The 27,124-nt window shown below is 47.7% G+C and overlaps 13 protein-coding genes across 13 annotated transcripts; 6 read left to right on the top strand and 7 right to left on the bottom strand.

Moving 5' to 3' along the window:
* Window positions 1–1,610: 1,610 nt before the first annotated feature.
* BP5553_05258 (Glucose oxidase) lies at window positions 1,611–3,801 on the top strand (the record flags this gene model as incomplete). Its single annotated transcript, XM_032013881.1, has 7 exons — window positions 1,611–1,797; window positions 1,858–1,890; window positions 1,951–2,183; window positions 2,236–2,365; window positions 2,430–2,885; window positions 2,945–3,687; window positions 3,763–3,801. 7 exons carry the CDS (start codon window positions 1,611–1,613, stop codon window positions 3,799–3,801), a joined length of 1,821 nt encoding a protein of 606 aa, XP_031870481.1.
* A 1,307-nt stretch (window positions 3,802–5,108) lies between these two features.
* Window positions 5,109–5,397, bottom strand: BP5553_05259 (Uncharacterized protein; the record flags this gene model as incomplete). Its single annotated transcript, XM_032013882.1, has 2 exons — window positions 5,109–5,292; window positions 5,360–5,397. 2 exons carry the CDS (start codon window positions 5,395–5,397, stop codon window positions 5,109–5,111), a joined length of 222 nt encoding a protein of 73 aa, XP_031870482.1.
* A 631-nt stretch (window positions 5,398–6,028) lies between these two features.
* Window positions 6,029–8,489, bottom strand: BP5553_05260 (uncharacterized protein; the record flags this gene model as incomplete). Its single annotated transcript, XM_032013883.1, has 4 exons — window positions 6,029–6,442; window positions 6,491–7,974; window positions 8,026–8,212; window positions 8,268–8,489. 4 exons carry the CDS (start codon window positions 8,487–8,489, stop codon window positions 6,029–6,031), a joined length of 2,307 nt encoding a protein of 768 aa, XP_031870483.1.
* Window positions 8,490–10,712: 2,223 nt separating this feature from the next.
* Window positions 10,713–11,369, bottom strand: BP5553_05261 (Uncharacterized protein; the record flags this gene model as incomplete). The annotated part of the gene is made up of 1 exon (XM_032013884.1): window positions 10,713–11,369. One exon carries the CDS (start codon window positions 11,367–11,369, stop codon window positions 10,713–10,715), a length of 657 nt encoding a protein of 218 aa, XP_031870484.1.
* Window positions 11,370–12,633: 1,264 nt separating this feature from the next.
* On the bottom strand, window positions 12,634–13,086 carry BP5553_05262 (uncharacterized protein; the record flags this gene model as incomplete). The annotated part of the gene is made up of 1 exon (XM_032013885.1): window positions 12,634–13,086. One exon carries the CDS (start codon window positions 13,084–13,086, stop codon window positions 12,634–12,636), a length of 453 nt encoding a protein of 150 aa, XP_031870485.1.
* Window positions 13,087–13,886: 800 nt separating this feature from the next.
* BP5553_05263 (uncharacterized protein) lies at window positions 13,887–14,784 on the top strand (the record flags this gene model as incomplete). The annotated part of the gene is made up of 2 exons (XM_032013886.1): window positions 13,887–14,266; window positions 14,319–14,784. The coding sequence occupies 2 exons, from the start codon at window positions 13,887–13,889 to the stop codon at window positions 14,782–14,784; spliced, it is 846 nt and encodes a 281-aa protein (XP_031870486.1).
* Window positions 14,785–14,901: 117 nt separating this feature from the next.
* Window positions 14,902–15,633, top strand: BP5553_05264 (uncharacterized protein; the record flags this gene model as incomplete). The annotated part of the gene is made up of 1 exon (XM_032013887.1): window positions 14,902–15,633. The coding sequence occupies one exon, from the start codon at window positions 14,902–14,904 to the stop codon at window positions 15,631–15,633; it is 732 nt and encodes a 243-aa protein (XP_031870487.1).
* Window positions 15,634–16,242: 609 nt separating this feature from the next.
* Window positions 16,243–18,458, bottom strand: BP5553_05265 (uncharacterized protein; the record flags this gene model as incomplete). The annotated part of the gene is made up of 7 exons (XM_032013888.1): window positions 16,243–16,272; window positions 16,357–17,033; window positions 17,096–17,188; window positions 17,237–17,701; window positions 17,754–17,883; window positions 17,942–18,219; window positions 18,278–18,458. The coding sequence occupies 7 exons, from the start codon at window positions 18,456–18,458 to the stop codon at window positions 16,243–16,245; spliced, it is 1,854 nt and encodes a 617-aa protein (XP_031870488.1).
* A 1,165-nt stretch (window positions 18,459–19,623) lies between these two features.
* On the top strand, window positions 19,624–21,428 carry BP5553_05266 (Uncharacterized protein; the record flags this gene model as incomplete). The annotated part of the gene is made up of 4 exons (XM_032013889.1): window positions 19,624–19,631; window positions 19,682–20,343; window positions 20,393–20,425; window positions 20,473–21,428. The coding sequence occupies 4 exons, from the start codon at window positions 19,624–19,626 to the stop codon at window positions 21,426–21,428; spliced, it is 1,659 nt and encodes a 552-aa protein (XP_031870489.1).
* Window positions 21,429–21,819: 391 nt separating this feature from the next.
* Window positions 21,820–22,961, bottom strand: BP5553_05267 (Uncharacterized protein; the record flags this gene model as incomplete). The annotated part of the gene is made up of 4 exons (XM_032013890.1): window positions 21,820–22,314; window positions 22,412–22,562; window positions 22,613–22,823; window positions 22,877–22,961. 4 exons carry the CDS (start codon window positions 22,959–22,961, stop codon window positions 21,820–21,822), a joined length of 942 nt encoding a protein of 313 aa, XP_031870490.1.
* Window positions 22,962–23,159: 198 nt separating this feature from the next.
* Window positions 23,160–23,483, top strand: BP5553_05268 (uncharacterized protein; the record flags this gene model as incomplete). Its single annotated transcript, XM_032013891.1, has 1 exon — window positions 23,160–23,483. The coding sequence occupies one exon, from the start codon at window positions 23,160–23,162 to the stop codon at window positions 23,481–23,483; it is 324 nt and encodes a 107-aa protein (XP_031870491.1).
* Window positions 23,484–23,578: 95 nt separating this feature from the next.
* BP5553_05269 (PapD-like protein) lies at window positions 23,579–24,722 on the top strand (the record flags this gene model as incomplete). Its single annotated transcript, XM_032013892.1, has 6 exons — window positions 23,579–23,618; window positions 23,672–23,742; window positions 23,804–23,826; window positions 23,881–23,939; window positions 23,995–24,104; window positions 24,156–24,722. The coding sequence occupies 6 exons, from the start codon at window positions 23,579–23,581 to the stop codon at window positions 24,720–24,722; spliced, it is 870 nt and encodes a 289-aa protein (XP_031870492.1).
* A 610-nt stretch (window positions 24,723–25,332) lies between these two features.
* BP5553_05270 (Uncharacterized protein) lies at window positions 25,333–26,646 on the bottom strand (the record flags this gene model as incomplete). The annotated part of the gene is made up of 3 exons (XM_032013893.1): window positions 25,333–25,992; window positions 26,087–26,365; window positions 26,434–26,646. The coding sequence occupies 3 exons, from the start codon at window positions 26,644–26,646 to the stop codon at window positions 25,333–25,335; spliced, it is 1,152 nt and encodes a 383-aa protein (XP_031870493.1).
* Between the last annotated feature and the right edge of the window lie 478 nt (window positions 26,647–27,124).

Raw genomic sequence — 27,124 nt, forward strand, 5'->3', positions numbered from 1 at the left:
TTATGCTACTTGAGTTTTCTACAGCAATCAACGATATTATATGTGCCTGCGCTCCGACTGCTCTCGCGTTTCATAGGAGATTACAGAAGCTACGCTAGGATCCGCAGGTACTGCAGGAAAGTCCCATACAGCAGCAGACCTGAACGGTGGCACGATATTATTTTACTGTGTATGGCCACAACCCACCGTCAGGTTCAACGATCACGGGAGGAATATTTCAAGTTACGTGAGGAATCAAATATCTAGGGGTGATTCAATACGAGAGCTACCAAATGTTTGATTTATATTTATGGATCGAATTCCAGGCATGAGCCTAGGCAAGGTTGAATGGGCCTATGTACCTGCATTTCACAATGGTTGGAGGTAGCTATATACTATCCATAACTTCAGCATATGAACTCTCGAACCGACTATTGATCGATATATAGTCAAGGCTACAGAAAGAAAAGATGAGGTATCTGTGTTACAATAGTGAGTGATGCGAGGCCCGAGGCCGTGTACGACGTTTACGGGGTGGAGCGTGCGAGGTACAGCATGTGTCTCAACCCCAAACATAGCCCTTCTCGGAATCGGAAAGCAAAATATCAAAAACATTGATTAACTTGCCATGCCATAGTTCGGCGCGCGTCCAAAAGGAGGCCCCGCGAAATCCGCTTGCCGATGTACTGAACCTTGGGTGCCATAATTCCCGAGTCCACAAAATGCCTAATTGAACGCAATATCTAATGTTCCGATTCGCATGATATCTGCATCTGCATCCGCTTTAACAGGATTGGATTGCCCCTCCCCCAGATATTGGCCCTTGATCCTCCGACGATGCTAACGTGAGATTTGGAAGAAAATATAGTGATTGAGTTACGATAAGCACAGGAGAATTGGAAGAAGTCAGTGCCAGTCAAATGACTTTAGATATCTGAAGAAACAGCTTCTGCATAGGCATCGATTGAAGCTGTTAAAAAGTGGAGAAGGCGGCTTCCGCGGGAGATGTAGGATCGATTTACTCCTATATATTAAGGAAGTGTCCTAGACCTTGCAAAACCGCGAGCTGCCTTCAAGTCTTGGTGAGTAGGTTTTAGATCACGTGTGGGTCCAAAATCCAGGCACCAAGCTGATACCAAGCCGGTTCAACGAACAAGATGCGGGGACCCCAAATAAGACGGAGGCAGCTTTGTCAACACCCAAATATATCAAATGACCTTGGTAATCAATTAGGCGGACTCGACTAGTACGTCTAATTAAGTTTATTATTTGCCGATTCGCTCCCCGCACAGTTCTCCCTCGAGGCTATTGTTGAAAATCTTGGAAAGATGAATCTTTATATCTTCCCGGTTCAATCCAATCGCAGCCTTGCATGGCAGCTACTAAAATGATATAAGCAGCATCTTGGCATTTTTTGTCTGATCGTCAGAGGCGAAATGGCTGCTTTTACTGTGAATGGCCACGGTAAGCATTGCTATCTGCAATCGTATATACACGTCTCCCCCCTCGATGTGTTGCTTTAGGTAGTGTGGAGTTTTCTTATTATCTCTCATATTGTGGCTTACTCCCCTAAGTTCCGTACCTGACTCGGACTTTCCAACCGTTTTGTTGATCACTTAAACCCCGGTACCATGGTTTTACTAGAGGCAGCTGCTGTGCTATTGGCAGTGTCTTCGGTTTCTGCCTGGCCTACTACCTCCCCATATACTAATGTCAAGACAAGAGCAGAGCAGATTGAAGCCGAATATGATTATGTCATTATTGGCGGCGGAACTTCTGGCTTGACGGTTGGTGATCGACTCTCCGAGAATGGCAAATGTCAGTAGTTCAATCCCTCACTATGTATTGAAGGCATGACTTGCTGATTATTTCGCGTAGACTCTGTTCTCGCGATTGAATATGGCTATTTCGGTAAGTTGGTCTATGGATATCAGCCAATTATTTCATGCCTTCATTCTTATGACTACTTAGATACTCAAACTGGCATGAACCCAAAGCGCATGTTTAACATCACATCTAAGCCCCAACCCGGCCTCAATGACCGCACATTCCCCGTTGGCATTGGCTGCGTTGTGGGCGGCAGCTCCTGTGTCAATGGTCAGGTATTCCTTCGTGGCACGAAGGAAGAGTATAATGCTTGGGAAACTCTAGGTGGTGGAAATTCCACCTGGAACTGGGAAGGGCTACTGCCATACTTTAAGAAGGTACCAGAATATGTTTATAACACCCCTATACGCTGTTTTTGACTTGTTTTAGGGTATTACGTTGTCCCCGCCTGAACCAGTCCAGGCGAAAAACTACAATATCACCTACGACATGGCGTATTGGGGCACCACCTCCAAAATCTTCGGTACATTCGGGACAAATTATCTACAGCCATACATCAGTAAGCTTATTTTCTGGTTATCCTTCACTGTACTTCGAATGTCATTCTAACTCTTTGCAAATAGAGGTCCTCTACAACGCAATGAAGAACATGCCAGGCATAGCCGTCCCAGTCGACAGCGGTGCTGGTGAACCAGGTCTTTATTGGTACCCGATTTCTCAAGACCCAATAAAATACGAACGATCATATGCTAGAAGCGGTCACTGGGACGATCTTAACCGGGGAAATTATGAGATGCTTGTAGGCGCAAAAGTCACTAATATCTTATTCGACGGCACCACTGCCACTGGTGTGACATTTACCTCAAGAAACTCCTCTGACACACCGCCAGCCCAAGTGAAAGCCAGACGTCAGGTTATCCTTGCTGCTGGTGCAGTTCATACACCACAAATACTCATGAGGAGTGGTATTGGCCCATCCCCGCTCCTGAAGGACGCCGATATTCCTGTCTTGGTCGATCTCCCTGGTGTTGGATCCAACTTTCAAGATCACAGCTATATTAGGAATATTGCGTATTCATGTAAGTGTCCTTATTCCTAACTTTCATGGCTATGGGATCTCTAATTGTGACTTATTTAGGGGGTACAACACCCACTGACAGCGACCTCGATCTTGAACTGTTCAACAAACCTCGGGATATAATTGCTGCTCGTGCCCCTGGTGGTGGTGCCCCATCTCTTGCGGCTATGATCGGTCTTCCGGTGGTCACACCTGACAAGTATGAGGCCCTTGCCCAGGCATATGAATCGCAAGACCCTGCGGCGTATCTGCCCAGCAACTACGAAGAGACCCAGATTGAGGGTTACAAGCAGCAGCAAAAGGTCTGGGCTAAGCTGATGCGCTCCACCAATCCAGTCTTCCTCGAGATAATGTTGCACGGTCCTGGAGGTGCCATTCAGAATTTGCACTGCATGTCCCGTGGTACCATTCTTATGGACCCCAAGGACCCGGATGGCGAGATGCAGGTCGACTATCGTGCCGCGTCTAACCCCGTAGATGTTGATGTTATGGTCGAGATGATAAAATTTATGCGTCGCTACATGACAACCGGCGATCTTGCCCAGTATGAGGCAAAGGAGAGCCTTCCCGGCTCGAATATCATTACAGATTCTGAGCTCGCAGCCTGGGCCAAGGAACAGATCATTCCGTCCGTCTATCATCCCATTGGTACCGCGGCCAAGATGCCCCGTGAATGGGGTGGAGTTGTCGATGAAGACTTGCAGGTCTATGGCACCACGAACTTGACTATCATTGATGCCAGTATCATGCCAACTATTGTTGGTGCTACGACCTCTATGACCGTTTATGCCGTGGCTGAGAAGGTGGGTAGATCCTCTATTAATTTCCTCAACGTTAGGAGGTTATTCTGCTTGGGTGTTTGCTGACAGTTTATATAGGCTGCAGATATCATCAAGGCCCGTACTGGGTGGGATTGAGTATATGTAATGGCAAGATATTGGGGGCATGGGAGTTTCCTATTGAAAGCCGACTTGTTAGGTATAAAGGCAAAATATAAAGATTTAGTAAAATTTCTGATATTGCTATAATGATGTTTTGCTTTATCCGTATTTCCACACTGATTTATATCTTTCCACTAGCTCGCCGGCGGCCACTTGTCTAGTACAGCAGAATCACCGGTACGGATTAGGTTCATCATCGTCTGCGTAGGCAGCCCTAGAATCAGTGTATAATTACCAGGATATAGAACAGTGTTGCCATTCTCATCGTTCTTGGCAAGGCTACCAAGGGTTCACGGTTGACGTCTGACTAGCCAAGCGAGGCATAGTGAGCTTTGGCTACATCGAAGTATCCCGCCCTGACAAGCCATTCATATCATCGTCACAAGGCCCGATCGACCGCTGCTTCTGTAAGCTGCTTGCTCTGCTATGCTCCTGGTCTATCTGAGGATGAGCTGTATTCACAGCTACTGCCCTAGGTAGTCTACCTGTGCCTTCGTTGAAAGTGAGCGTCGTACCCGTAGCGTTCGTGGGGGCGTAGTGGTTGTTTAGCGAAACGTCTTGGACAGCCTCATAGTCGCTAGAAATTTATCAGTTCTCATTCGTCCAGTTTCAGTGCTCCCGAAGAACCGTCTTCAGAAGCTACTTGTTGGCGCAGGATGGAACTCCGTTGACACTATTGTACGAAGGAGCACATGAAAACCCCAACCTATCCCTCGCGCATTGCTGGAGTGGCTGTAGATACTACTCAGCCAAATCTTGTAGGGTGTCAAGTTATGCAACCCCAAGATCCAAGGTAATTGGCTGCGTAATGCTTGCAAGTTGCAATTATGCGTCTCTGAGGCTGTTTTCCTTCAAGACCCCAAAGTAGAGCTTCTACATATCTCTTTAGGCGCAAGGTGTCTTTGCCGTGTGTGGATCTTTGAAGGGATTGGCAACTAAGCAATGTTGAACGACAAATCTTGCACGGCTACCTCGCAAATATCTTCAATGTCATATCCACGCTTCCGGTGGCAATGACACAGCGAACCTGCACCTCTGGAGGGCCTCCTGGAGCCTCGCTGTTGGCTGGAGGTTTATCCTTATCCTTAACAACTACCGGTGCCCATCCCAGGCAAGATATGAAACGATCATGCAGATTCGATAGCTCCTTGACGCACTTGCCGTCTTGGCTTAGATCCCAGCACCGTAGTGCTTTGTCGTCTGCCACGGAAATGAGATACCTACCGCCAGGGTGGAAAACAAGAGCCCGCACCCAGTCACGAGAACAGAATATGAAGCCTAGGCTAGGAAAGACTTGCCTTCTTTTGTAGGCGGATAATGCTAGTCCATTTCCTCTCCAACAATGTCTCATATTTTTTTGCCGTAGCTGCATCAAAATCATCCTCCGTAAGGTTCAACTCTGTTTTAAGTGCGGCGGCGGTATTTGGGAGGCTGTTCGCTGACAAGTATGCTATGAACGACTTGTGACTGGAAATATTGTGTTAGCCCTGATCCAGTCCTCGCCCCGTATCTCTAGCCACAGGTATGTGCATACAGCTCTTCAGCTTGCCGACTCGACAATATTCGACTCATGTTGTTTGGAGGGTTGTGGTATTCAAGCCGGCCTTGTCAAATTATAGCGGCGCTGGGTGGGCCCTCTCAGCGGCTTCCCTTCTCGACTCGGTGTTTTCCTACGCCTACCACAGTCGTGAGGAGCAAATTTTTCGCGGGGGATGCTAGGATTTGGTTGAGGCAGCGTAAACCGAGAGCGCTCGGGGTTCTGATCAAGAATCGGCCATTTTGCTGCAGGGAATTGTGTATGCGAAAGAATATGGGCTTTTCCAGCATCAGTGTTGAGGTCAAGACTAGAGGCCCTGCAGCCTAAGGCATCAACCACATTTAAGGAACCGAGCCCCTTTATGCCCCTTTTCTTGTCGCTAAAGGGCTCCCCTTATTTGGGGTCACCTGACGTGGGGTAGCTGGCATTAAGCCCGGAGAATAGGTAGTATTAGACTACTAACCACATTCCGATCCCTTCGACGCTCTTCAGCGTCTAGTTGTAGCAGGTGTATCAAGAATAATGATTAGGCCTAGTGGTTTTCATGCGGATCAGTAACGTGGCAGAAATTTGTTGTTAAGCTGAAACAGATATCGCTCTTTATATCATGTCTGAACCTCGAACATCGACTCCACCCTCATCATTTGCAATCTTGGTAGGCTTATACTACACAATGGTCAAAGTGCGCATCTTCAACCCTTCATCCCAGTCCCAATCTCTGTCCCCAGCGCTCCAAAATCCATCCTTCTGCTCATCCTGACTCGTCGCTCTCCTGCCCATAAGGAAATATCCAATCCTCTTATAACCCTCCCCTGGAAGCTCTTCTAACACAATACCAGTAGGCTCTGGGGCTCGAGTAATCTCTAGGAAGATATATGCGCCATTCTCAGCTACGGATGTGCCTTCCGGGGTCGATACACTAGGTACTAGCCTTACAGATCTGGGGATTGGAGTGATGAAGGCTGGAGGGAATACTGAAACACTGACGGTCTCTCCTGCTTGAGCATACTGGCTGTTCTTGGAAGGGTTCAAAAATCGTGGATTCAGCAAGCCATTGTCTGGTATTATGTAGTCCCAGTACTATTCTGTCAGTTTCTGTAACATTTACAGCTCGGTTTCGTAACATACCAAATGCGCACTCTGATCTAAGTCGACAATCACAAATCTCTCTTGCACCTTCCCCCATGACATCCGACGAACTGGTCCCGTCAGAGTTAGTCTACTAGATACTACCTTTGCCAGAGGCGCTAGTAGTGTTAGTGGAGTAGTTTCGATAGATTCAACAATAACCTCTGTTTTGCCAATAAAAGTCTTTGGGCTCTTCATACTAATTGCGCCATCAATTGAAGCCCATGACCAAGATGGAGCCCGATAGCCTATCATCTCTTTGCTCCCAGGTGAGGGCCTTGAAAGCTGATGCCAGAGAAGACTATACGGAAGCGAAGTCTTCCACAAGCCCGCATGATACTCGTCACCAGAGAGCCGCGCGAACTCAGCTGCAATTCCAGAAATGGCAGGTAACTTGTCTCCAGGATTTGTCATTGCTCGCCTAGTGTACTCCTTGACGAGTTCTCTCCACTCATTTAATAATTCCTCTCTAGGGTCGGTCCGACCAAGGTATTGGTTAACCCTGCCTCTAACTTCATCCAGGACTCTTTCAATCTCATCCATGGTCATGCTAGAATATTCGGCGTTCTCCGTTATCAGGGTAGGAGGAGCTGGATTTCGTTGCGCGAAGAACTTTCGTCGATTCTCCACAGGCAGGAAGCCTTTATCATTTCCGTAGGGTGGACTGCCACCAAAAGAAGCAGATTTGCTAAGACACTGCCACTGAAGAGGTCCTGATCCATAAATAAGCAAACGGGGGGCTAGCCAAGATTCTTGTAATGTCCAGGCTCTTGTATTGATAGGCTCCTCCTCAAAGTCCTTGATTGCGAAGCCACAATCAGAATCAGCACATACGAATATTGTATCTGTGTCATCTTTAGACACATCTTGTAGATGATCTGCTTCGGGATGATTTTCCTCAAGAAGGAGGTATTCGAGTGCGAACACACTGTTTAGAATTGCTTGCACCTCACTCCTATCCTCTAGAAACCCATCATCGCAGTCCTTGGCCAGTGCTGCCGATATGGTCACAATTGCACTCTTGTAAATCCGAGGCATCTCAGATAACTCGACTGCTTTGTCGTCGTCTGAGTCTTGTACGATGCATAATGAGTCGATCCACAAGTACCGAATCCCAAGTTTCCTAGTCACAGTGATGGCATCTTGCAAAGTCTTGGGGAGATTCGAGATTTCTATCCCTTCATTGATGAACGATGGAAGCCGCTCTCTTGTGGTCACCAACTGGCGTGTTCGACCCCAGCAATAACTAAGTGCCGCATATTGGGCACAAAGCCCATCGCTGACAACCAATTTCACCTTGTTCTCACCATTGACTGTCAACACTTCTAGGACCCGAGTAGGCAAGGGAGAGAATTCCGGCTTAGGGCAGTTCTCGTGTTTAAACAGGCACTCGGCGATCCATCCTCGAGCCGTTTCATATGCCTTTGGCTGAGTCACAACTGGCTGAGCGAATCTTTGCTTGATGAATTCTCCTGTCAAGCTTCCTGTTCTCCACTTCAGCCAGTGTCAGCTATGAATATAGAGCTGAAGCAAACCCTCGAAAGCAAAAACACCAAAAGTGTCTTCATGCCCGTGATACACCGTCTCAACGCTTCCATCTCCTAGCTGGTTAATCATACCGTCTGCATCCTGTATAGCAAACGTGATGGCCCGGATATCCATCGGAAGAGACCTGCCCGATTGGGCCACAAATGCCGAGATTCTGGACTTTTCGGAGTATTGCTAGATAGTCAATCAACATTCTATGGCCTTTGGCAAATTGGCAACTTCGACTTACAGGGCCATGCGGAGTGTACAAAAGCCTCTGAAGCCAAAGTGAGGCAAAGCAACATCCTTCTTGAGCTGCGAGCATCAGGTCATATGCTGTTCCAAGCTGGATTTTGTCTCCCGCAACGAGCTTGCGCTTGTTCTCGGTGCTCATGAAGATCCAGCATAAGGGGCAATCCACGACGCATGAGTGGATGCCGTTGTCTTCTCCGTCTGCATCTCGGATGCACATTCTGACGACCGAAACGTGCGGTTTCTATGATGTTACTCGCCATTTTGAAGTTCATGAAGGTTGGCACTTTGTAGAGAAATCAGGTGCCAAGGCGTGATGAGAGCTCAGCCCCATGGCTGAGGGCTTTGAACCGAATTCACTCCATAGATGTACGAGCCCACGTTTATGTTGGATCATGTGGCCCATGGTTGCTTACTCAGCATGTACTTTATCCACAAGTAGGATACTAGGTAGTTTATGCCTTTGCGGGGACAATATTATCATTATCCTCCTCCTCGTTATTATCTAGTAACGCGTCCAAAGTGATATTGCGTTTTCGCTTCGATAGCGGCATCCCAAGAAGGTCGGTTCGATTCATTGAGTTATCGGCAGTAATACCGCGATCTAGTGTTACTCGAGATTGGGTTTGCTGACGCACGCTATCACGTCTTCGCGTACTACTATTCCGATTACTCGATTACGACGCTATAGTGCCCATACTACTAAGTGATAAGTATAAGAACGGTGTAACTAATATAGTACTGATAGAAGATACAGAGAGCGAGGAGGTAAAGTGCAGCTTGATAGTAAGGAGGCGACGAAATGGGCACTGTCCTTCAGGATCTTCGTAAATCGCTCCACCCGATATTCCTTAATATTATATAGCTATTTGTACTCCGTCTCTGTCTCCGACTTCTGTAAGTCTTCTGTCCCCCTCTGCCTTATTCGTATAATACTTAGATAAACTAGAACGCTGTAAATTGTTGTATACGAATTCTGGCGAGGGTAGTAGATCTATAGTCCTAACGATAAATCCTCTACTTTATCAAACTCAAGGCCTAGAATATCCTCGTCCGGGTCCCGACTCTGAAAGACTAGGCTAGTCTATGTCGGCTGCGGGAGGAACTATTAGAGATTTAATAGCTCAAGACTTGGTAGGGGTTTCGTAATTGGATCATCTGTGTGAAGTTCGAACTAGTCGCCGTATTTAATTTTGGTATCACTTTCCAATTATATCCAGGATTTTCCATAGCGATCGAGACCCTCGGTTGATGTAGGTTTGGTGAGAAGACTCATACTGCCTTTAGTGCCATTTTCCTTTTGCCAGTAAAGCTGGACCTTTAGCGTTCTGTTATCGCCCGACATAGAAATCGGCTTTAGGGCAAACGCCCCCTTGCCCCACGTAGTGTGTACTTCTTGCGATAAAGTGATAAAGTTAAACACCGGATCTTCCCCTATGCTATGTGGAAAGAGTTGTGCTTGCAAGGCACTTATTTGCTCCATTGACCAGAACATCTTTAGATAATCCTAGAATATATAGCGAGGTCCTTTTTTGTCCGGTTCAATATTTTTTAGTGAGTGGAAAGGGTATATATAAGCAACCTGAATTGTTTCGTGCCTAGTTAGAATATACAACAAGCCGTCCCTTTCTCTGGCTAACTCCGAGGCGCTCTTGCTTCGCGATGTAGGCCCTGAAGAATCAGACAATTTTTGTCGCTTGGGGGGTGGGTATAGCGCATTCTTGGGCGACTTTGGTGCAAAACTCCTTTCGCCAGTACTATGAGGCCCAACGGCTATTACCTAGATATAAATCTGTTATCGTGTAAATATCTTACTAAAATTGAGGTATTCAAGTTACGCGAATATCTCACTAGAATTGAGGTATTTAAGTCGTATAAATATCTAACCAAAATTAAGATATCTACGCTCTCTAGATTAGTATATAGAAATAGTTTAGAAGCTCGATATTGGAGATATAGATAGGTAATAGCTGTAGGTGCCTGATTTTCTACCGAAAAGAGTTTTGCACCAAATTCGCCCAAGAATGCGCCATACAAGACACCTAGGAAAGGTAGTTAGTTAGCTAGGGTATGCAACGATAACACACGAGAATGGGCCGTGGATCTCTCGTCGGGCGATATCAAGATTGTTTTCCTAGATTGTTTGAATTTCATTTGTTATTTCACTTAATTAAGATTGATGAAGCAGGATTGGAATATTCACGAGCCTTGAATTGTATATAGAGTTCTCTGCAGAGCGCTAGTAAGGCAGCTAAATAGAGCAAGGACCTAATGATAAAATTAGAGAGATATTGAATTTATAAGCTCTACAGCATCCTGTATATAGTCATTTCGGCACGATGGAGATTGATTTTATTTCGTTGCCACTTTATTGATACTCTATCTCCGACCCAGCAGCAGGATGGATCTCGCCAGATAAATTCCATTGACTCCCAACACGCTTTTACTTGGCCTTCATAGCCGCATCCCGGTCCTGCAGGATCTTTGCAATGGCCGGACGGGCCTTGATGCGCTCCAACCAGGCGTTGAGGAGGGGGAAGTCCGTCTCGAGGTTGATCCTGCCAGCGAAAAGGGGCACAATGGCATACCAATTCACGAACGCCGCATCGGCATAGCTGAACTTGCCGCCAACGAGGAATTCCTTGCCCTGCAGGGCGCGGTCGAGGACGCCGGAGACGCGACGGATCTCATTGACGTAGCGGTCGACAGCGCTGGGGAGCTTCTCGGGGTGGTAGCGGGTGAACCACACGGCCTGCCCGAAGTACGGGCCCTGGCCGGAGACCTGGTAGTGCAGCCACTGCTTCGCTTCGTAGTACTCGTTCGAGCCGGGGGCGAAGCTGATGTTGTGTTGCTTGTCGTAGGTTTCGACCAGGTATTCGACGATGGCGCCCGACTCCCACAGCGTGATGCCCGTATTCGGGTCCTCAATTGCAGGCACCCGGCCGTTGGGGTTGATCGACTCGTACGGTTCCTTCTTCATGTCCGGGAACTCGATGATCTTGTGCGTATAAGGGACGCTGAGCTCCTCGAGGACGATGGCCACCTTCCAGGGGTTGGGGCCGCTGTCGTGGCCCCAGAGAGTGATCGGCTTGAGAGACATGTTCTGTTGCTGGACGGGCGTGGGCGTGGGCTTGGCAAGCAGGGAGCGTGAATGGAGATGGGAGACTCAACACAACACCTCTGTAATGGAGTCTGATGCCAGAGATGAGGATTGTATCTCTGGGACAGACACACTGTCCTCTTAAGTAGGGGCAACGACCAGCGTTATTGCTTGATTGAACCCCACACTTCCATGTCACTCCACGATCAACCGAGCTCGGGCTTGGGAGACCTTTTACTCTCCGCTGACAAATGGCTCCGACTGACAAATGGCTCCGACTGACAAATAATCACCTAATAAGTGTATATTTAGTGTGGTAGAGTAGTCCCAGGTAGATAAAGCAAGGTGGATACTCTACGAAGTAGTGCCCTCAGGTTCCTGGCTTACGGAGTAGGTGTACGATAAGTAATGACCCGAGCTTTGACGAAGTACATCGAGGTACTTTGGGCAAACGCACCGATCGTCAAATACTGATGGAAGAATTCTGCATGTCTACGTTTTTTTTGTTTTTTTGTGGAGACCTGTATAATTGAATACACTATAAATTCCTTTAGCAATGTACACAGTACATTTAAGACGTAAGGACCTGCTGTAGAGGTAGGTTATTGTGGCTCGTATGCAGAACCTAGTCATTCTCTGCAAAATCAATGCGCTAGAAGCTGTTATTTAATAAGATCTTTTAATGAACGGACTATTTCCCCACACGCTACATCGCGAACCACTTCTCCACCTATATGCTTCTCACTTCTCTCCCGCGTTGTCTGCATGCTACATCCCTCGGAATCACCTGAAGTATCCAATTGGCCATTGCATGATGCTTCAACCATAGGCCTCTTAGGGAATCTGGAAGGTCTAACTTTCCTGCTGAACTTTCCTTGTTGTTGGGTATCCGTCTATCTCCGCGTTCATCCTCTGCAATATCTTGGACCCAACGGTATAGCAACGGTCGATATTACGAACCTTTCTGTCATTGATACCACGGGTCTTCAGGAGCTCAATAGCGCTCGTCCAAGCATCTCCAGTTTTTGGTATTTGTATAAGCTTGCGGCGTGCTTAGCGGACAATCCACTGGTCTAGCATTGCTGGTACTCATTTGTTCGGCCCTATGTCCTCGGGAAGACATATCATGGGGCCTAAGCACTCTGTCGGTGGTGCAAATTCCAACGATAATGGATATAACAGCCGTCCAGTGGCCGCCCACTTCTTTATCATGTCCAAAGTCTTCTCCCTGCAGTCCACGCCAATGCTTGTTCTCTCGTATAACTCAGCTTCCCGCTCGCTCGGAGTCTGTGCGAAGCTGCTCACCGCCTAGCTTGCTAATGAAGAGGTATAACATTATTTGAAGGATGCGTAACCGTATACCCAATATACTTTCTTGGATGCGAGTATTGTTCAACGCCAGTAACAGTCGTCGAGCAAAGTCTTTCTCGAGGTGATCAGGGAAAGCAGCCAAGGGAAGGATAGATGAAAGATCATCTCCCCAAACTGATAGCTGGGTTAGCACCTCTTTGGATATCTTAATAGGATCCTTCTTCCATTCATCCACCCTCATACGATCAGAGGGAGGACGTTTGCATTGTGACTTCCACTCGTCGGGAACTATTTCCCACAGGCTTAGGAAGTCCTCCCTTGCCTTCCTTGCATCTTCGCTACTTGGGCTTGAATTTTTAACTACTTCCTCTATATTGGAGACCTCCTGTCGCAGAGAGAACTGCATTGTTGGGGGCCTCTCGAAAGCCTGGCAGCGCCGTCCGGACAACTTTGACAAATTGTCGTCGTGCGGCGCTAAACCTGTTGATAATAGGGTCCCAAATTAGTATATATAAGATAGGTATTTAATTGTTTAGAATAAGTTATAGAATAAGATAATTATATTAATTAAAGAGCTTAATACTATAGAGTAAAAGCTTATATATATAAGTAAATGAATATATAAGTTAAGGAACTAATTAAGTAACTAAATAAAATAAAACTAGTAATACCTGAATAGCACTCTAGAGTTCTTATTATTATCTACTATATACTAATTAGTATAAGGAGCGATAATATCTAAGTATTTAGCTTATTATAGATATATATATACAATTTCTCTATTGCAGTAGAGAAGTGCCAAGTGGGGTGCCTAAAGTGGCACTTTCAGCTAGGCAGGGGAATTCCTATAACTCCTCTACTCTAACACCGGTAGATGTAAATTCCCTTCTGCTGACAAGCTTCTCTTCGTCAGACTAATACTATCACATACCTGACCTTGTAGTTTACTACCTTACGTGTGGATAGGGAGGTTGTAGAATGGTTGTCATAACTTCGACTTTATCTACTTATAGCTACCACTTTGGCTTATTCGTTGACTTATCTAACAGTATGTTGAATGCTGAATTGCACTACCGTCTGCAGCAGCGGCCGCGTGCCCTGCATATAATGCACCAGCCACTCCTATTATTTCACCGAGTAGGCAGATAAACAAAACCTCCGATATAGGAGTGCCTTGCCACTTCTTAATAATTTTGATTCCTCAAGATGGCTAAACAAGATGGCCTGGAATGGGTGGACTATTTCAGAGGTAGCTTATCTGATATGCCAAGCACCACGTTGCCTGCTACGCGCCGAAAGAGGAATATCTACTTCCACGCCGACTTCGATCTCAGGCAACTTCTCCTGTTAGCGAAACGGCTCCGACATCAACCGTGTACCTGCAACGACTCTCAAACCCCCAAAGCAGGCGCCTTAAACTGGGCGATATTTCTTGAGTTCGATGATGGCGTCGAGTGGGTTTTGCGGGCTCCCTGCTCATCCTACGCTGCCACCCAAGGCGTCACCGGGTGTCTCCTCGAGGCCGCTACCCTGAAATACATCCGAGAGCACACCTCTATTCCTGTAGCAGAGGTTTTCCATTACAGGTATCTATCTTCCTTGAGCTCCAGGCTATTCTCTTGAGCTAACTGCTGTGAGCCCCACCTATGAAAATGATATTGAAATTCCATATATCCTCATGAGCAAGGCTGCTGGCCATCCCCTTGCGAACTACGACTGGCGAACACATACTCTGGAACCCTCTAGACCGAACGGTTCTGTGACGCCAGCACGAGTTTTGACAGAGGAAGAGAAGAAGAAAATTATGCGACAGCTCGGATGCTACGCTTGTCAGTTATTTGGTCTCCGCTTTCCGACAATCGGGTCGCTCTTCGAAGGCGACGATGGTTATTACATCGACGAATGTCTTTCTCCCGGTCACGTTCTACAAGACCGAGAAACGATTGAGGGTATCCCGCGCGGTCCATTTCATAACGAAGCGGACTATTACTCCTCCCTCGCCGCAGCCCTTCATCTACATGCCGAGCAGCTTCCAATGGGACACCATGTCCTCCGTGCTCCTGTCCCCGTCCCGCAAGAATACCCCAACTTCGCCAAGTACTAAGCCGCTACTGATCGCTGGAATGACTTCACGGCCCTTGGAGGAATGGTGGACTCGAGCATGAATCGATTGCAGTACTGCCTCGCGAGCAACCTCCTCCGGGACTTTATCATCCCCAGTATGGTCCGCACTATCTGTCAGTCGGCCCCTGGCTTCCCCCTTTGCCACCACGACATCAGCCTCCAGAACCTTTTCGTTGACGATGACTTGAACATCACGTGTGTCATCGACTGGGCGTTCTCCTCCACTGTTCCTCGAGCCCAGCTACTCGCTACTCCAGGCCTGCCACATCCCAGGGATTTGGTGTTAGATTTGTCACTGGTAAGTGCCTTTCGCTCCGGCTTCGAAACCGAAAATAGGAAGATCGGTAGGAGTATAATCGAGTCCAACTACTGGAAGGTCGGCCAGATGGTCTCACGTTTCATGCGCCTAGTGAACCTAGATGCTCTACAAGACTATGATCACCCAGAGGCACTCTATGCGCTTGTCTGGGGAGCTGTAACTCCTGGAGATGACGGAGACGACATCAATAATCTACCAGCTATATTGGCAAAACGAGCCACGAGCCACGATGCGTTCGCACTGGCCAGCGAGCTAGCAGCTGACGACGAGCCTGAAAGCGAGATCCGTCGGCGGGAGAAGGAGTACTTCGACGAAGTTGGCGGTAAGAGACTAGCGTTAGCGCGTAAAGTAGCATTAGCAGCCAAGATGAACCCGCGATTTGTAGCAGATGGGCGGCTATGGCGTTGGGCTGATGCAGTTATGGAGTATGACGACGGCGCGGAATCTGACGGGGACAGGCAAATCCCAAGGAGACGGGTGACCAGAAGTAAGGTGGTGGAGAGAGTATAATGAAAATCGACATGTGTTAAACGAGACTAGCTACCTACAGTAAGAAAATCTCGCAAACCCCTCATCATCCAAATCCACCGCCTCCAAACGGTCTACGGCATCTTTAAATTCCGCTGCTTCATTTGAGTCATTTTATACTTGCACATAGACTCTTTCTTCCACTGGAAGCATCACCGCCATCTTTCCAGACTTTTATATAGCAGCAAAATAGCCAATCTGACATTTTCAATCCGCGAAACGTGGATAAGGGAAGTGTTACCATGTATCTATGATATGAGTACCTCTCTTCTTCCTATCAGCACTCACAAGGTGATAAGGGATGCAAACGCTTGGAAATCAAGAACCATTTCCCAAGTCCTTGTGTACATTCTCCTGGAGAAGTCTGGTTGTGGAAATATTAGCCCGACACGGCATCAAGGGTAAGTCTTGGGCAAGCGGGGAAACTGTAGTGCTTCGCGGCGATGGGATACTTTGTACCTATGTTGAATGATTAAATTCACATGGCCGCGAGGATAGGCATTTTAGAGTGAAACTAACTTCATAGAGCTGTTTTGGATAATAGTAGAGGGAGCTTTAATTCCAATATATTTCAAAGCATTCTGAATTTTATCAAGCATTCTGTCGTATCAAGTCTGCGGCCTATTTAAGGGTTTTAGCAAATGTTTCACTATTTGATATACAGCTATAAGAAGAGAAAATTCGCTGAGGAGATAATCTTCTTACCTTTTCTGCAACAGCGTAAACGGTTGATTGCAAGGTGGCTCCAACGATTAAAGGTATAATACTAGCGTCGACAATACGGAGCCGCCAAATTCCGTGAACCCTCAAATTTTCATCTACAACACCGCCCAACTTAAGCGGCATCTTAGAACATGTCCCCACCGGATGATATTGAGTTGGAGTAACAGTATCTTGAACATATCTAGTCAAGTCGGCATCTGATGCAAAATCCGGCCCAGGGGTTACCTCAACAGGAGTGAGCTTTTGTATTTCTCCCTCGCTTGCAAAGTAGTTCCGGATGGCTTTGAGAAGCAGAACTTCAATTCGAACATCGATTGGATTGGTAAGAGCACGATAATCCACAACTGGCTCACTCTCTGGACTTGAGATGTTGATATTAACGCTACCACGGCTCAAAGGGTGCATATTATTAACATTCATCCTAGCTACGCCACGGAGACCGTACTGGAGCCAGGCCGTATTATTGGATCGTGCAGCGGCTGCCATGGCCTTTAGTTGAGCTGCATAGCCTGCGATAACTGTTGGGTCTGTATTGGAGGGCAGAAGGCTGGCGGGATCTAGGTCCTCAAGATCAGATGCGATCGACTTGTATTCGTCGGGGGCGATTATCGGGAGACCAAGTTGCGCCATGAGATTGGAGCCAACAACAGAATACGGGCCTTGATTATGTGTAAGAACAAATTTTTCCAGTGTATAAAGGATCTGGAATGGGGAAAGCCACCTGTTTTGTTTTTCGCCCAGACTTCCGCAGTCCAGTTTGCAAAGGTGGCGTTAGATCGGACCGCCTCCGGGTATGGAAAAACATTGGTTAGATCTGATTTCTTAGCAATTATTTTCACTCAATGTGTTAAGACAATCTTACATTTATACTCCATAGTTAAATATGAATGGTCATGGAAGTTCTGACCAACGCCAGGGAGATCGAGAACCACAGGGATATTAGCGCTATCCAGAAGGTCTCGAGGGCCGACGCCGCTACGTTGCAGAACTTGTGGAGAGTGAATGGCACCGGCCGCAAGAATTATCTCCTTATTGGCAGTGACTTTAACCGTTGGCCCATCCCCTGATCTGGGAGATATGAGCACGCTGTCGGCCGTTATCAGTGTACCGCCAGAGGTAAATTCGATTTTATCGACTTTATGTCCTGTCAGAAGTGCATAGTTGGTTCTGCTCTTCACAGTTTCGTAATGGCCAGTTCGGGCGTAAGATCGAGTTTCGTCCTCTGGATTTACCGACATGGGAATCCAGACGATTCCAGCCTTACCTTCGGACCCATCCTTTGGAAACTCAACGCCCGGGAGAGTCTTCCATGCATCGTGCATGATATCTAGAATTTCTTTTTAAGGCTTATTGATAATAATAATTTGGGATTTACTTACTGATGGCAGGATACTGGAAAGTTGGCCAGCTAGCTTGAATCGGTCCTTGACCTCCCCAAGCCTTTTGGATATCATACTCTACGGGAAAGTCTTGGGCGAATTCGGCAGTCGGAGGATTGAAAGTAGCGCTCTTATCGTTTCATTAGCTAGTGTCGCTTTTCGTTGCCTAGGAAGTTGTGCTCTCTCACCTTTCTGAAATATGGCAAGAGATGTTCCCAATTCCACTGCCTGCTGCTAACACCTCCGAGAGTGTCCCATCGGTCATAATCCTCTGATGTACCACGCATGAAAGCCATTGCGTTAACGGCAGAACTACCTCCGACACAACATCCTATCCCAAGTGAAACTTTCTTACTGCCAACTGATGTGATATTAAATGTCATGCTGCTTGGTATTCCCTTCGTGTTGAACTCGTAAGGGTTGACAGCGTCCTCAAAATAACCATACTCAACAACCAATACGGTAACTGTAACGATAATCTCAATAAGTCCACTCCCTTTCTAGTCAGAAATCATTGTACAAACATTTTCCATCTTCTGTTAGCCGATCAGCGACTGTCAACCCAGAAGTTCCTCCACCAATAATAACATAGTCATATGAAGCCGCAATATCATCTAGACGAGTAAAATGCTGTGCTTCAGAGGCTCGGTTCGGTAGAGCCGAGACAAAGATTGCAAAAGTTATCACAACAATTGCAAGAAACATCTTGCATCAAATTTCATTTAGCTGACGTTCTAAAAACCAGCGGCATTGCCCAACGTTAAATAATTCCTCGAGTTTATATGTCTTGAAGACTGCCGGCATAGCTCGAAATTAATCGAAAGCCCCCTCTGCAAGAGTTTGGCCTAAAGAGTCAGCGTAGTACCGGAATTTCTATGTAGAAGTGGGGTATCCTTGCGCCTGAAATCATCCTTCAAAAGTCTTAAATTAATCATCTTTAGCCGATGCTGAAAATAATAGTGTTCCGAAAATTAGGGACCCGAACTCTTGGGGCAATGTGCTGTGAAAGGCTTGACCCACGTTCTAGTTTGAGTTAGATTCGCCCTACAAAAGCATATTATAACGTTGAAGATTAAAACATGCCCTCAAATGAATTAATCGCCTAAAACGGATGAGAAACGTCGTACTCCTCATGTTGTGGCTGATGCATCCTAGTTTGCGACGAAAGGGCAACCAGAACTCGTACTTTAGCCAATTTGCAGGTGGCGTTGTGAGATCGTCGGGGGGAAAATTGATTGAAGAGATCGCATACACAGATGGTAGAGCAATGCTCCCTCGTTAGATGATAGTAATCGTGGACTTACCATTCTGATCGCGCTCTTCAAATTCATGCCAATCATCTGTTTTGACATTTTCCCGCCAGTTTATTTTGCAAGTTTCGTAGGTAATAGAAATACCCAGGGCTCAGTGCTCTACCCAGGTTAGAGCAGCGACTGCTCAGGTCCACAGATGGAAGTGGAACATACTCATGTCGAGATTCTGGTGTTGTATGGGCGGCTGTTTAACTAAAAGAATCCCCTCATTCTACGTGCTGTTAGGATTAGAAGTCAATGAATATGCTAAAGTAGCAAATAAGTAGACCATAGTTAAAGTAAGGATAAACTAAGTAGTAGACAATGACGATTAATGTAAGTAAAAAAGTAGAGGTCCTGTCGGTGGATATCGGACCTGCTTGCGCCAAGCCTGACTCGGCAGCACAAATACGAAGCACGTACTCTGATAGGGCAACCCCTTTCCACGTAGGCACGTGATTAGGCGTCAATTCGCGATCTCAGAGTCACGCGCGTCTCCCGCCAACCAGAACGACATCAACAACACCATCAATGTTAAAGCTTGGGAAACATCCCATTGCTCGATCGATTCGACCAAGATGCCTGCGTATGTGCCCCCTAATCAGACGTGCTAAGTTTTGTTGCTAACATTTGCAGACCCGGCGAGCAGCATCTCTCCTCAGGCGGCCGCACAATAACAAACCCATTCGAAGAAGTCAAACCACGAATATCAGAGTTCACCGCCCAAGAAATCGTTACACTTCAAGGCCGCTTGGAAAAACAACTGGGGCCGGAATATATATCATCGAGATCAGGGCCGTCAGGGCAGAAGGTACATTACCTGGCTGCGGAGAAGTGTATCCAACTGGCGAATGAGGTCTTCGGATTCAATGGCTGGTCTAGCCAGATCATGGACGTGCAGGTTGATTTTGTCGATGAGCATCCGCAAACATTAAAAATCTCTCTTGGATTATCGGTTATTGTACGAGTTACGCTTCGAGATGGGACCTTCCATGAGGATATAGGCTATGGGCATATGGAGAATTGCAAGGGGAAAGCTGCGGCATTTGAGAAGGCGAAGAAAGAGGGGACCACGGATGCCCTAAAGAGAGCTTTGCGAAATTTCGGTAATGTTTTGGGTAATTGCATTTATGACAAGGAGTATTTGAGCAAGGTTACGAAGGTCAAGGCCCAGCCTACGAAGTGGGACGTCGATAATTTGCATCGTCATCCAACTTTTGCACCGGTCAAGAAAGAGCCAAATCCACCAAACCCGGCGGATGAGGAGTCGCAATATGGCAATAATGCTGCTAGCATAAGTAAGTTTTTAGGACGACTTGACTGTTCATGAGACTGATCTTATTATAGCGTCTGCGGCCACTCTTGACGACGAATTTGGAGGTCAGTGACGCGGTTCTTTCTAACAGAATGTTGCTCACACGCTCTAGATTTTGATGAAGCAGATTTTGGCGTCGGTGATCCAGATGCACACCCAGATGAAGTAGTGCTGCCTGGACCTTCTGCGGCTTCAAATCGACCTACAGCTGCTCGAAGTGGGAATTCTGGAGCAAGCTCTGGGTTGCAAGCTCATAGCAGACCTACTACAAGTCGCCCACAGGCGATGGCTGCCCCGCCAGGCCGTCCTCAAAATGGAACAGTAACCAACAGTGGTGGTAATGCAGCACCACAACCACAACCACAGCCCCAGACTCCTCACTCTGGCTTCACTAGATCCGCTTCCAACGGGTCTGGCCAAGGAATAAGGGCAGCACAGGATCCTGTTAATCAGTCCAGGCCAGCGTTACAGGGCCAATCACATCCCATCGCTGGCCGTATCTTGATGCAACCTAGTCGTAATGGAGCGGTATCAGCACCCGGATCTCCAGGTCGAGTTCATAAACCTTCAGATGGCAGCGATGCCGCAAGCTTACCTCCCCAAGGAGCGGGATTTTACTCAGCCCGAGCAGCAACTATGCTCCCGGAAGGCCAAGGTCAAGAGGGAGTACCGGCACCAATACCCAACAATATGCCTGTATTCAACCCCCACGCGGAATCGCCATCTATTAGGAAGACACCGGGTGTCGACCACAAATCCTCGAAACCCCTGACGAAAGATCTTAAGCACGTGCCCGGATCGACACAGGCTGCCCCTGGACCAGCTCCTGGACCGAGAGGAAACATTGTGACCCCGCAACTTGACACTACGAGGAGAATTGGCGCGCCGAATAATCCGAGCCCTATGAGTAATCGGAGTATGTATAAGCCTCCACTAAAAAGACCGGTGGATTCTGGAGGCGGAGGGTTTAACTCTGCGAGGACACCGTTGGTGGATTTACCTGCCAATGAGCCTATCGCCGGTAGCACTACTGGGGGCGACTTGAAGAGGCAGAGGTTGAACGGCTAGATGATTGTATATTCTTATACCATTCGTCGGGGATGTTGTCGTCTGGCGTTTGGGGGACTTATTGCTATCAAATTGATTGCTAAATGCAAGCAAGGCGTTTCGGTGGGGTATCAATGGGGGTAACTTCCTTTCTATAAGTGATCGGGCTTAGGGTTGCGTTTGAGATGGCTTCTGTGCTTGAGAAAAAGCTGCTAGATGAAATGGCATGGCATTCGCTTACAACTTAGTTCATCCGATATTCTTCTCCATTGCATTCGTTACATACCTCGGCGATAAGGGAATACCGGGCCCTTCTAAGTCAACATTCCAGGTATAATGAAAGTGTCGTGATCCCAGGCAGAATTCTCCACGCCCAACTCCACCTATGCATAACCCATGCTCATGCCACCCTTTACTTAACAATTAAGACGGCACTAGGAACCAACCCCGCCTCCTTAAGGGTCTTCCCGAAATCCACACTCCCACTAAAGGTCTTCTTCGGATACGTCATAGTAAAGCTCTCAATTGGTTGGCCGGCCTCACTCTCCAGATCCTGGGCGACCTCAAAAAGGGTCGTCTCCGCACCAAATGTCTTCATCACCGTCCCACTCGCCATCTGCAATCTCAGCCTGGCCTCGTTATGTATTTGCGCTGGTTTCCTCTCCACAGGCGCTGCTACTGGCTCGGGTGCAACGGGGACTTCGCGGCCTTCGCGTTCTGCCTTTACTCTTTCGGCCTTCAGGCGGCGATCTTCTTTGTCGGCGGCGATTTTGTCTTGGATGCGCTTTTTGGCGGCGATATCAGCTAGCTTTTCTTCGCGCTTTTTGGCGGCGGCTTTGATTTGTTCTTGTCGGGCTAGTTCTTCTTTGATGTCTTGGACTTCTCTGGTGGATTTCATGCGAATTTTCTAAGGGGAAGAGAAGGGGTTAGCTTGTAGGAAGAAGAGGGGTACCTATATGCCCTGAAGAGGTCGGCTAGGCAGTAATGGAAGTAATAATCCGTACCTCGTTCTTCTTCTGTTCCTCCTTATCCACGACAGCCTGCCTGGCACGCTTCTCGGCCAGTTGTACCCGAAGCTGCTCTAACTTCTCCTTCTTTTCTTCTTCCGTAAGAGGGGCGATCTCCTCAGTTGATTCCGAAAAGCTAGTGTGCTCCCTGCGCAAACCGTCAGCGCCCGTAGATATTATACCGCCTATTAAACATACGTCTTCGAAGCGTGGAACTCAGCCTGAGCCTGGCTTCTGAACTTCTTCCCGCAGTCATCGCACACCATCGATCTAGCAACTTCGCCTTCCTTCAGTGCCGGGGGTTCGATAGTCGAGTCTGTTTCTGCGGATGTAGATGCTGCTGCGGGGGCGTTTATCTCCTCCAGCGACTTGTCTTGGTTGTCTTCCAGCCACTGGAGCGCTCCTTGTACTGCAGGTAAACTGTTAGCTGTGAAAATGCGGGTAGAGCAAGGAGAGACATACATCCGCCAGTCTTCTTGACCGCCAACTCAGCTCTCTCCTTCTCGAAGCCCATGTCCAGGAGGACACTTAAGTCCGAGGAAGCCATGGTGGGGGTTTAAGGCAAAGTCAGAGAAATTAAAATTGCACGAGAGGGTTGTATTAATTTCGACTCTTGAATAAAGTATACGAATGGGATAATTTTGCGAATTAAACTCTATCGTGGTTGAAGGGATTGAAATGGATGGCGATTCCGCCGGGTGGTCCAGGTACTTCTATGCGCAACGGTTACGGAGCAAACAGCAGGATGACGTCCAGCGCCAAGCGAACGAAGCGAGGTACGAGTCCCGACCGAGTGACCCCATGTTCAACTCAAGTGTTCGTTCATGTCCATCTCCATTTCCATCCCTGGAAAGCATCTCACCATCACGAAATCGACAGAACTACACCTACACCTCCACCTCCACCTCTACCTCCACCGCCACCTCCATACCATCTCCCTCCACAAGAACAACAGCGGCAATACACCACCGAAAATCCTGCGAACGTTCTTCCTTTGGCGCATAGTCCAAGGCGCAGCTTGCCAGCTGTTCCCATTGTTACTGGCCTCGAGTTTCCATATCCTGCGTAGATCGGTCTGCGACAAACTGCTGTAGCTTTCGAAAGTACCTCAGCATTTCCCCCTTCCAGCTCCTGCTACTGTTCTAGTAGCCGCAACCCGCCACCATGTCAGTCGAGATCGAGCCTGTAGAGTTGGGTTTCCATCGTACGTAGATGTGTCAATTACCACGGTCGACAATTCTAATGCAGGGGGTTCAGGGCCATTTACGCAAGAGGTGTCGCAAATCTTGAAGATTAAGAATCCAAACCATACTCCAGTTGCTTTCAAGGTACGCCATACATACACCTTTCTTGGGAACGGTGCAGATCAGGGACTAATTTTATGTATAGGTCAAGACTACCGCGCCTAAGCAGTATGTTACCATTAATTACAGATCGAAGCAATTTCCATTGACCTAACTATCCAGATACTGCGTTCGCCCAAACTCCGGCACTGTCCAGCCAGGGCAGGAGGTTGATGTCACTGGTGCGTACCCAATCTGCAAGTTGCCCATAATGCCACTCTAATCATTCCCACGTAGTTCTTCTGCAGGCTATGAAGCAGGAACCAGCCCCTGATGCGAAGTGCAAGGACAAGTTTTTGGTTCAGTCGGTAGCAGTCACCGCGGATAAAGAGTTCAGTGGGAACGTTGTGAGTTCCAAATATCTTTATGTGCTTTTGTCAGCTGCTAACAGAGCTAAGTGGCAGCATGTTGATGACGCTGAGAGGTCCCAAGTCCAAGAGAAGAAAATAAGGGTTGTGTATTTAGCGGCTGAGGGCGCAACAGCAGCTGCTACACCTCTAAGGAACTCAAGCAATGGAATCCCGAACGCCGCCACACCAGACATTGGATCCGCCGCTTATAGCAACGCTCGGTCTCCCTCACCTGAGACTTTCACCCCCGAGAACACAAGACGCTCCTTAGCACCCAAAGCCGCCGTCTCTAAAACAGAATATGAGCCCGTCAACCGTCGCCTCAGCGATATCAAAGCCCCAGTAGATCAACCGGCCACCGAGTCTACTCCGACTGCCCCCGCCGCACCACTCTCTTACGACGAATTGAAGACTAAGCTGGCAGAAGCGCAAGCAACCATCTCGAGCTATGCCCAAGAAGGTAGTCTGCGGATGCGGAAGGTGGCAAAGGGCGAGACCTCGAATGAGACGGTTAATGATATGATGCAGAGGGCCCCAACTTCGCAAGGCGTTCCATTGCAAATTGTTGCGGCGCTTTGTCTGGTCAGCTTCTTGCTTGCATATATCTTCTTCTAAATTTCAGTTCGGTGGCTGCTTGTACGATGGAGGCTGGAGTTGATAAGTGGGTTTGGATGGGTGTGTTGGAGAGATCAATAAGGTATGTAAAAATGCCCGCAGCGAGGCGGTGGTATAATAGAACGAGTGCGTGTTGGGCTGCGAGACACGGCATAGCATGCGTTTCATTTCTGAAATCATTAACGATGGCACGAACACTTGAACCCAATACCAGCTTCCCTAGTTATGTCGCTGTATGCTATCGCGACGTCAACGGATGGAATTTTGCGTCTCCCATGCTCTCTATTTCCTTTAGCTTTGAGCGATTAGCGCGAGAATTAAGAACCTGGAGTGCAAACAATACCAATACCTGCAACTACTCAAATTGTCTTGCGATTGATGAACCTCAGGTTAAATGATAACAAGATAATGATAATTCAACACGTCTCCACGCCTTTGACTACTTGAAATTAGCGATTATCTATCGTAATTCCTAAAATCTATTCCCAAGCCATCATAGAAACGCCATAAATACATATATATATACACCGAGCGATCCATTATCATCATTGCCATGATCCCAAACGCGCCTAGCCGCTAGGAGCCAGCGCAGAAAACAATTCCTAGTAAATCAAGCCTGCACCTCCGCCTCTTTCCAGGCCCCAACCTTTCGTCCGCCCTCCTTCCTCTTAACCCTGCACCTCATACCGACCTTATCATCTAGGATAAACCTCCAGATAACTGCTATCCAACTCTCGTGCCTCGGCAAATCTCTATAAAACTCGTTTGCGATGCTGTTTAACTTGTGTAACCGTGTCCAGGGAACAGCAGGGAAATCGTGATGCTCATTATGTAGACCCACATTATAGGTGAAGAAGTTGAGCGGGCCGTAATATGAAAACGTCTCTGGGATGGGGGTGTTGGTTAAAGGTTCGTTGGCGGCGGGGGTAGGGGCGTCGAAAACGTAGTGCTCCGCGATGAAGTGCCCCGCGGTGGGGTGGAGACTGCCTGCTAGGAAGGAGGATAGGATCAAATAGTAGAGAGCGCTGGGAGATGTGGATTTCACAAGGATATAATCGAAGAGCACCTGGGCGATGATGTTGAATAGGTGGACGCTGGTGAAATCGATTGAGTAGACGCACATCGGGCGGAGGGCGTAGAAGAGGATTTGGAATGTGCAGAAGAAGGCTTTTCCTAGGATCGAGTCGAAGAATACAGCCTCCAGCGCGGTTGGTAGGTCTGTATCGAGGCCATCAACGCCGAGGGATTTGTGGTGGGTGAGATGGTAGGGCTAGGAGTCACAATCAGCAATTGGTCTGTTGGCATCTCTCACTTCTAACCTCCTCCTATCTATCAAACTAGGATGGAAGGGAAAACCAACATACCCTGAAAGAAGCACTATAAGGAATCCCAATTGGTAGATTTGCAACCATAGCAATGGCCCTATTCGCCGCCGGACTCCGGAATGCCAAATTATGCGATATCTCATGGATAGCCAGGAACAAATTCTGGTTCGCCGTCGCGCCAATTACATATGCGGTGAGGATGAATCTCCATGATATAAATGGCGTGTTTTGGAGGAGGTATGCGCAGAGGATTTGGATGGAGACGACGAAGACGACAACGTATTTGGTGAGTGGCTCTGGCCCACAGAGTTTTGTAACCTAGGAATCTTTTGTTGGGCACTGTATAGCGATTGAAGCTGCGACGACAAGGACGATTGGGAGCTTACCTCGGGATGTGCTTTAATAATTGCTTGTCGACGCGTTCGATGGGGTTCTTCCGTGTAGGTCCAGAAGAAATCGTGCTCCTTTACTTCTAAAGGAGGGGCAGTTGAGGTTGTCTCTGTCTTCCCATTTTGCGAGGCTCTTAACCGTGTTGCTGATCCTGATCCCTCGGCTTTTTCCGGCAAAGAAGTAACGACAGTTGAAGCTGGGATTGACATATTGAGCGATTGGTATGTTCCCAGCTCTAGAATAAAAGATTCGTTCGTGTACAATTAGAGAGAGTGCTGGGTTGGGAATTTGTAGAGAGTCGTACGTACTCCGGACCCCTGGTTTGCATGGCGCCACACGTGGAGGAGCTCGAGGGCCCAACGGGCGCTATTACGACGCTTAATAAATTGAATTTAAAGGGGCTAACTTCTACCTCCGTAAGTCGTACCAGAACCAGATACGCGAGTCTAGACTCGTTATTATTAGTCCGTCACAGGCCAGTCTGGGGTACGTTACTCTACTACAGGAAAGCCTCTTTTCCGAAGCATAAACATCACTATCATTGTCACACCATAAATCACATTGATCACATCAAACCATCTTCCAAGGCAGCTGCAGTTGTATTGTCTAAACCTAGAGAAGACTAACTACATTGTTTCGCTCTCTGTGTTTTGTGCGCAATACACGGTACACATCAGCGATTTCTGC

Source organism: Venustampulla echinocandica (assembly GCF_003357145.1).
Source record: "Venustampulla echinocandica strain BP 5553 chromosome Unknown scaffold_2, whole genome shotgun sequence".
Taxonomy (NCBI): Eukaryota; Fungi; Ascomycota; class Leotiomycetes; order Helotiales; family Pleuroascaceae; genus Venustampulla; species Venustampulla echinocandica.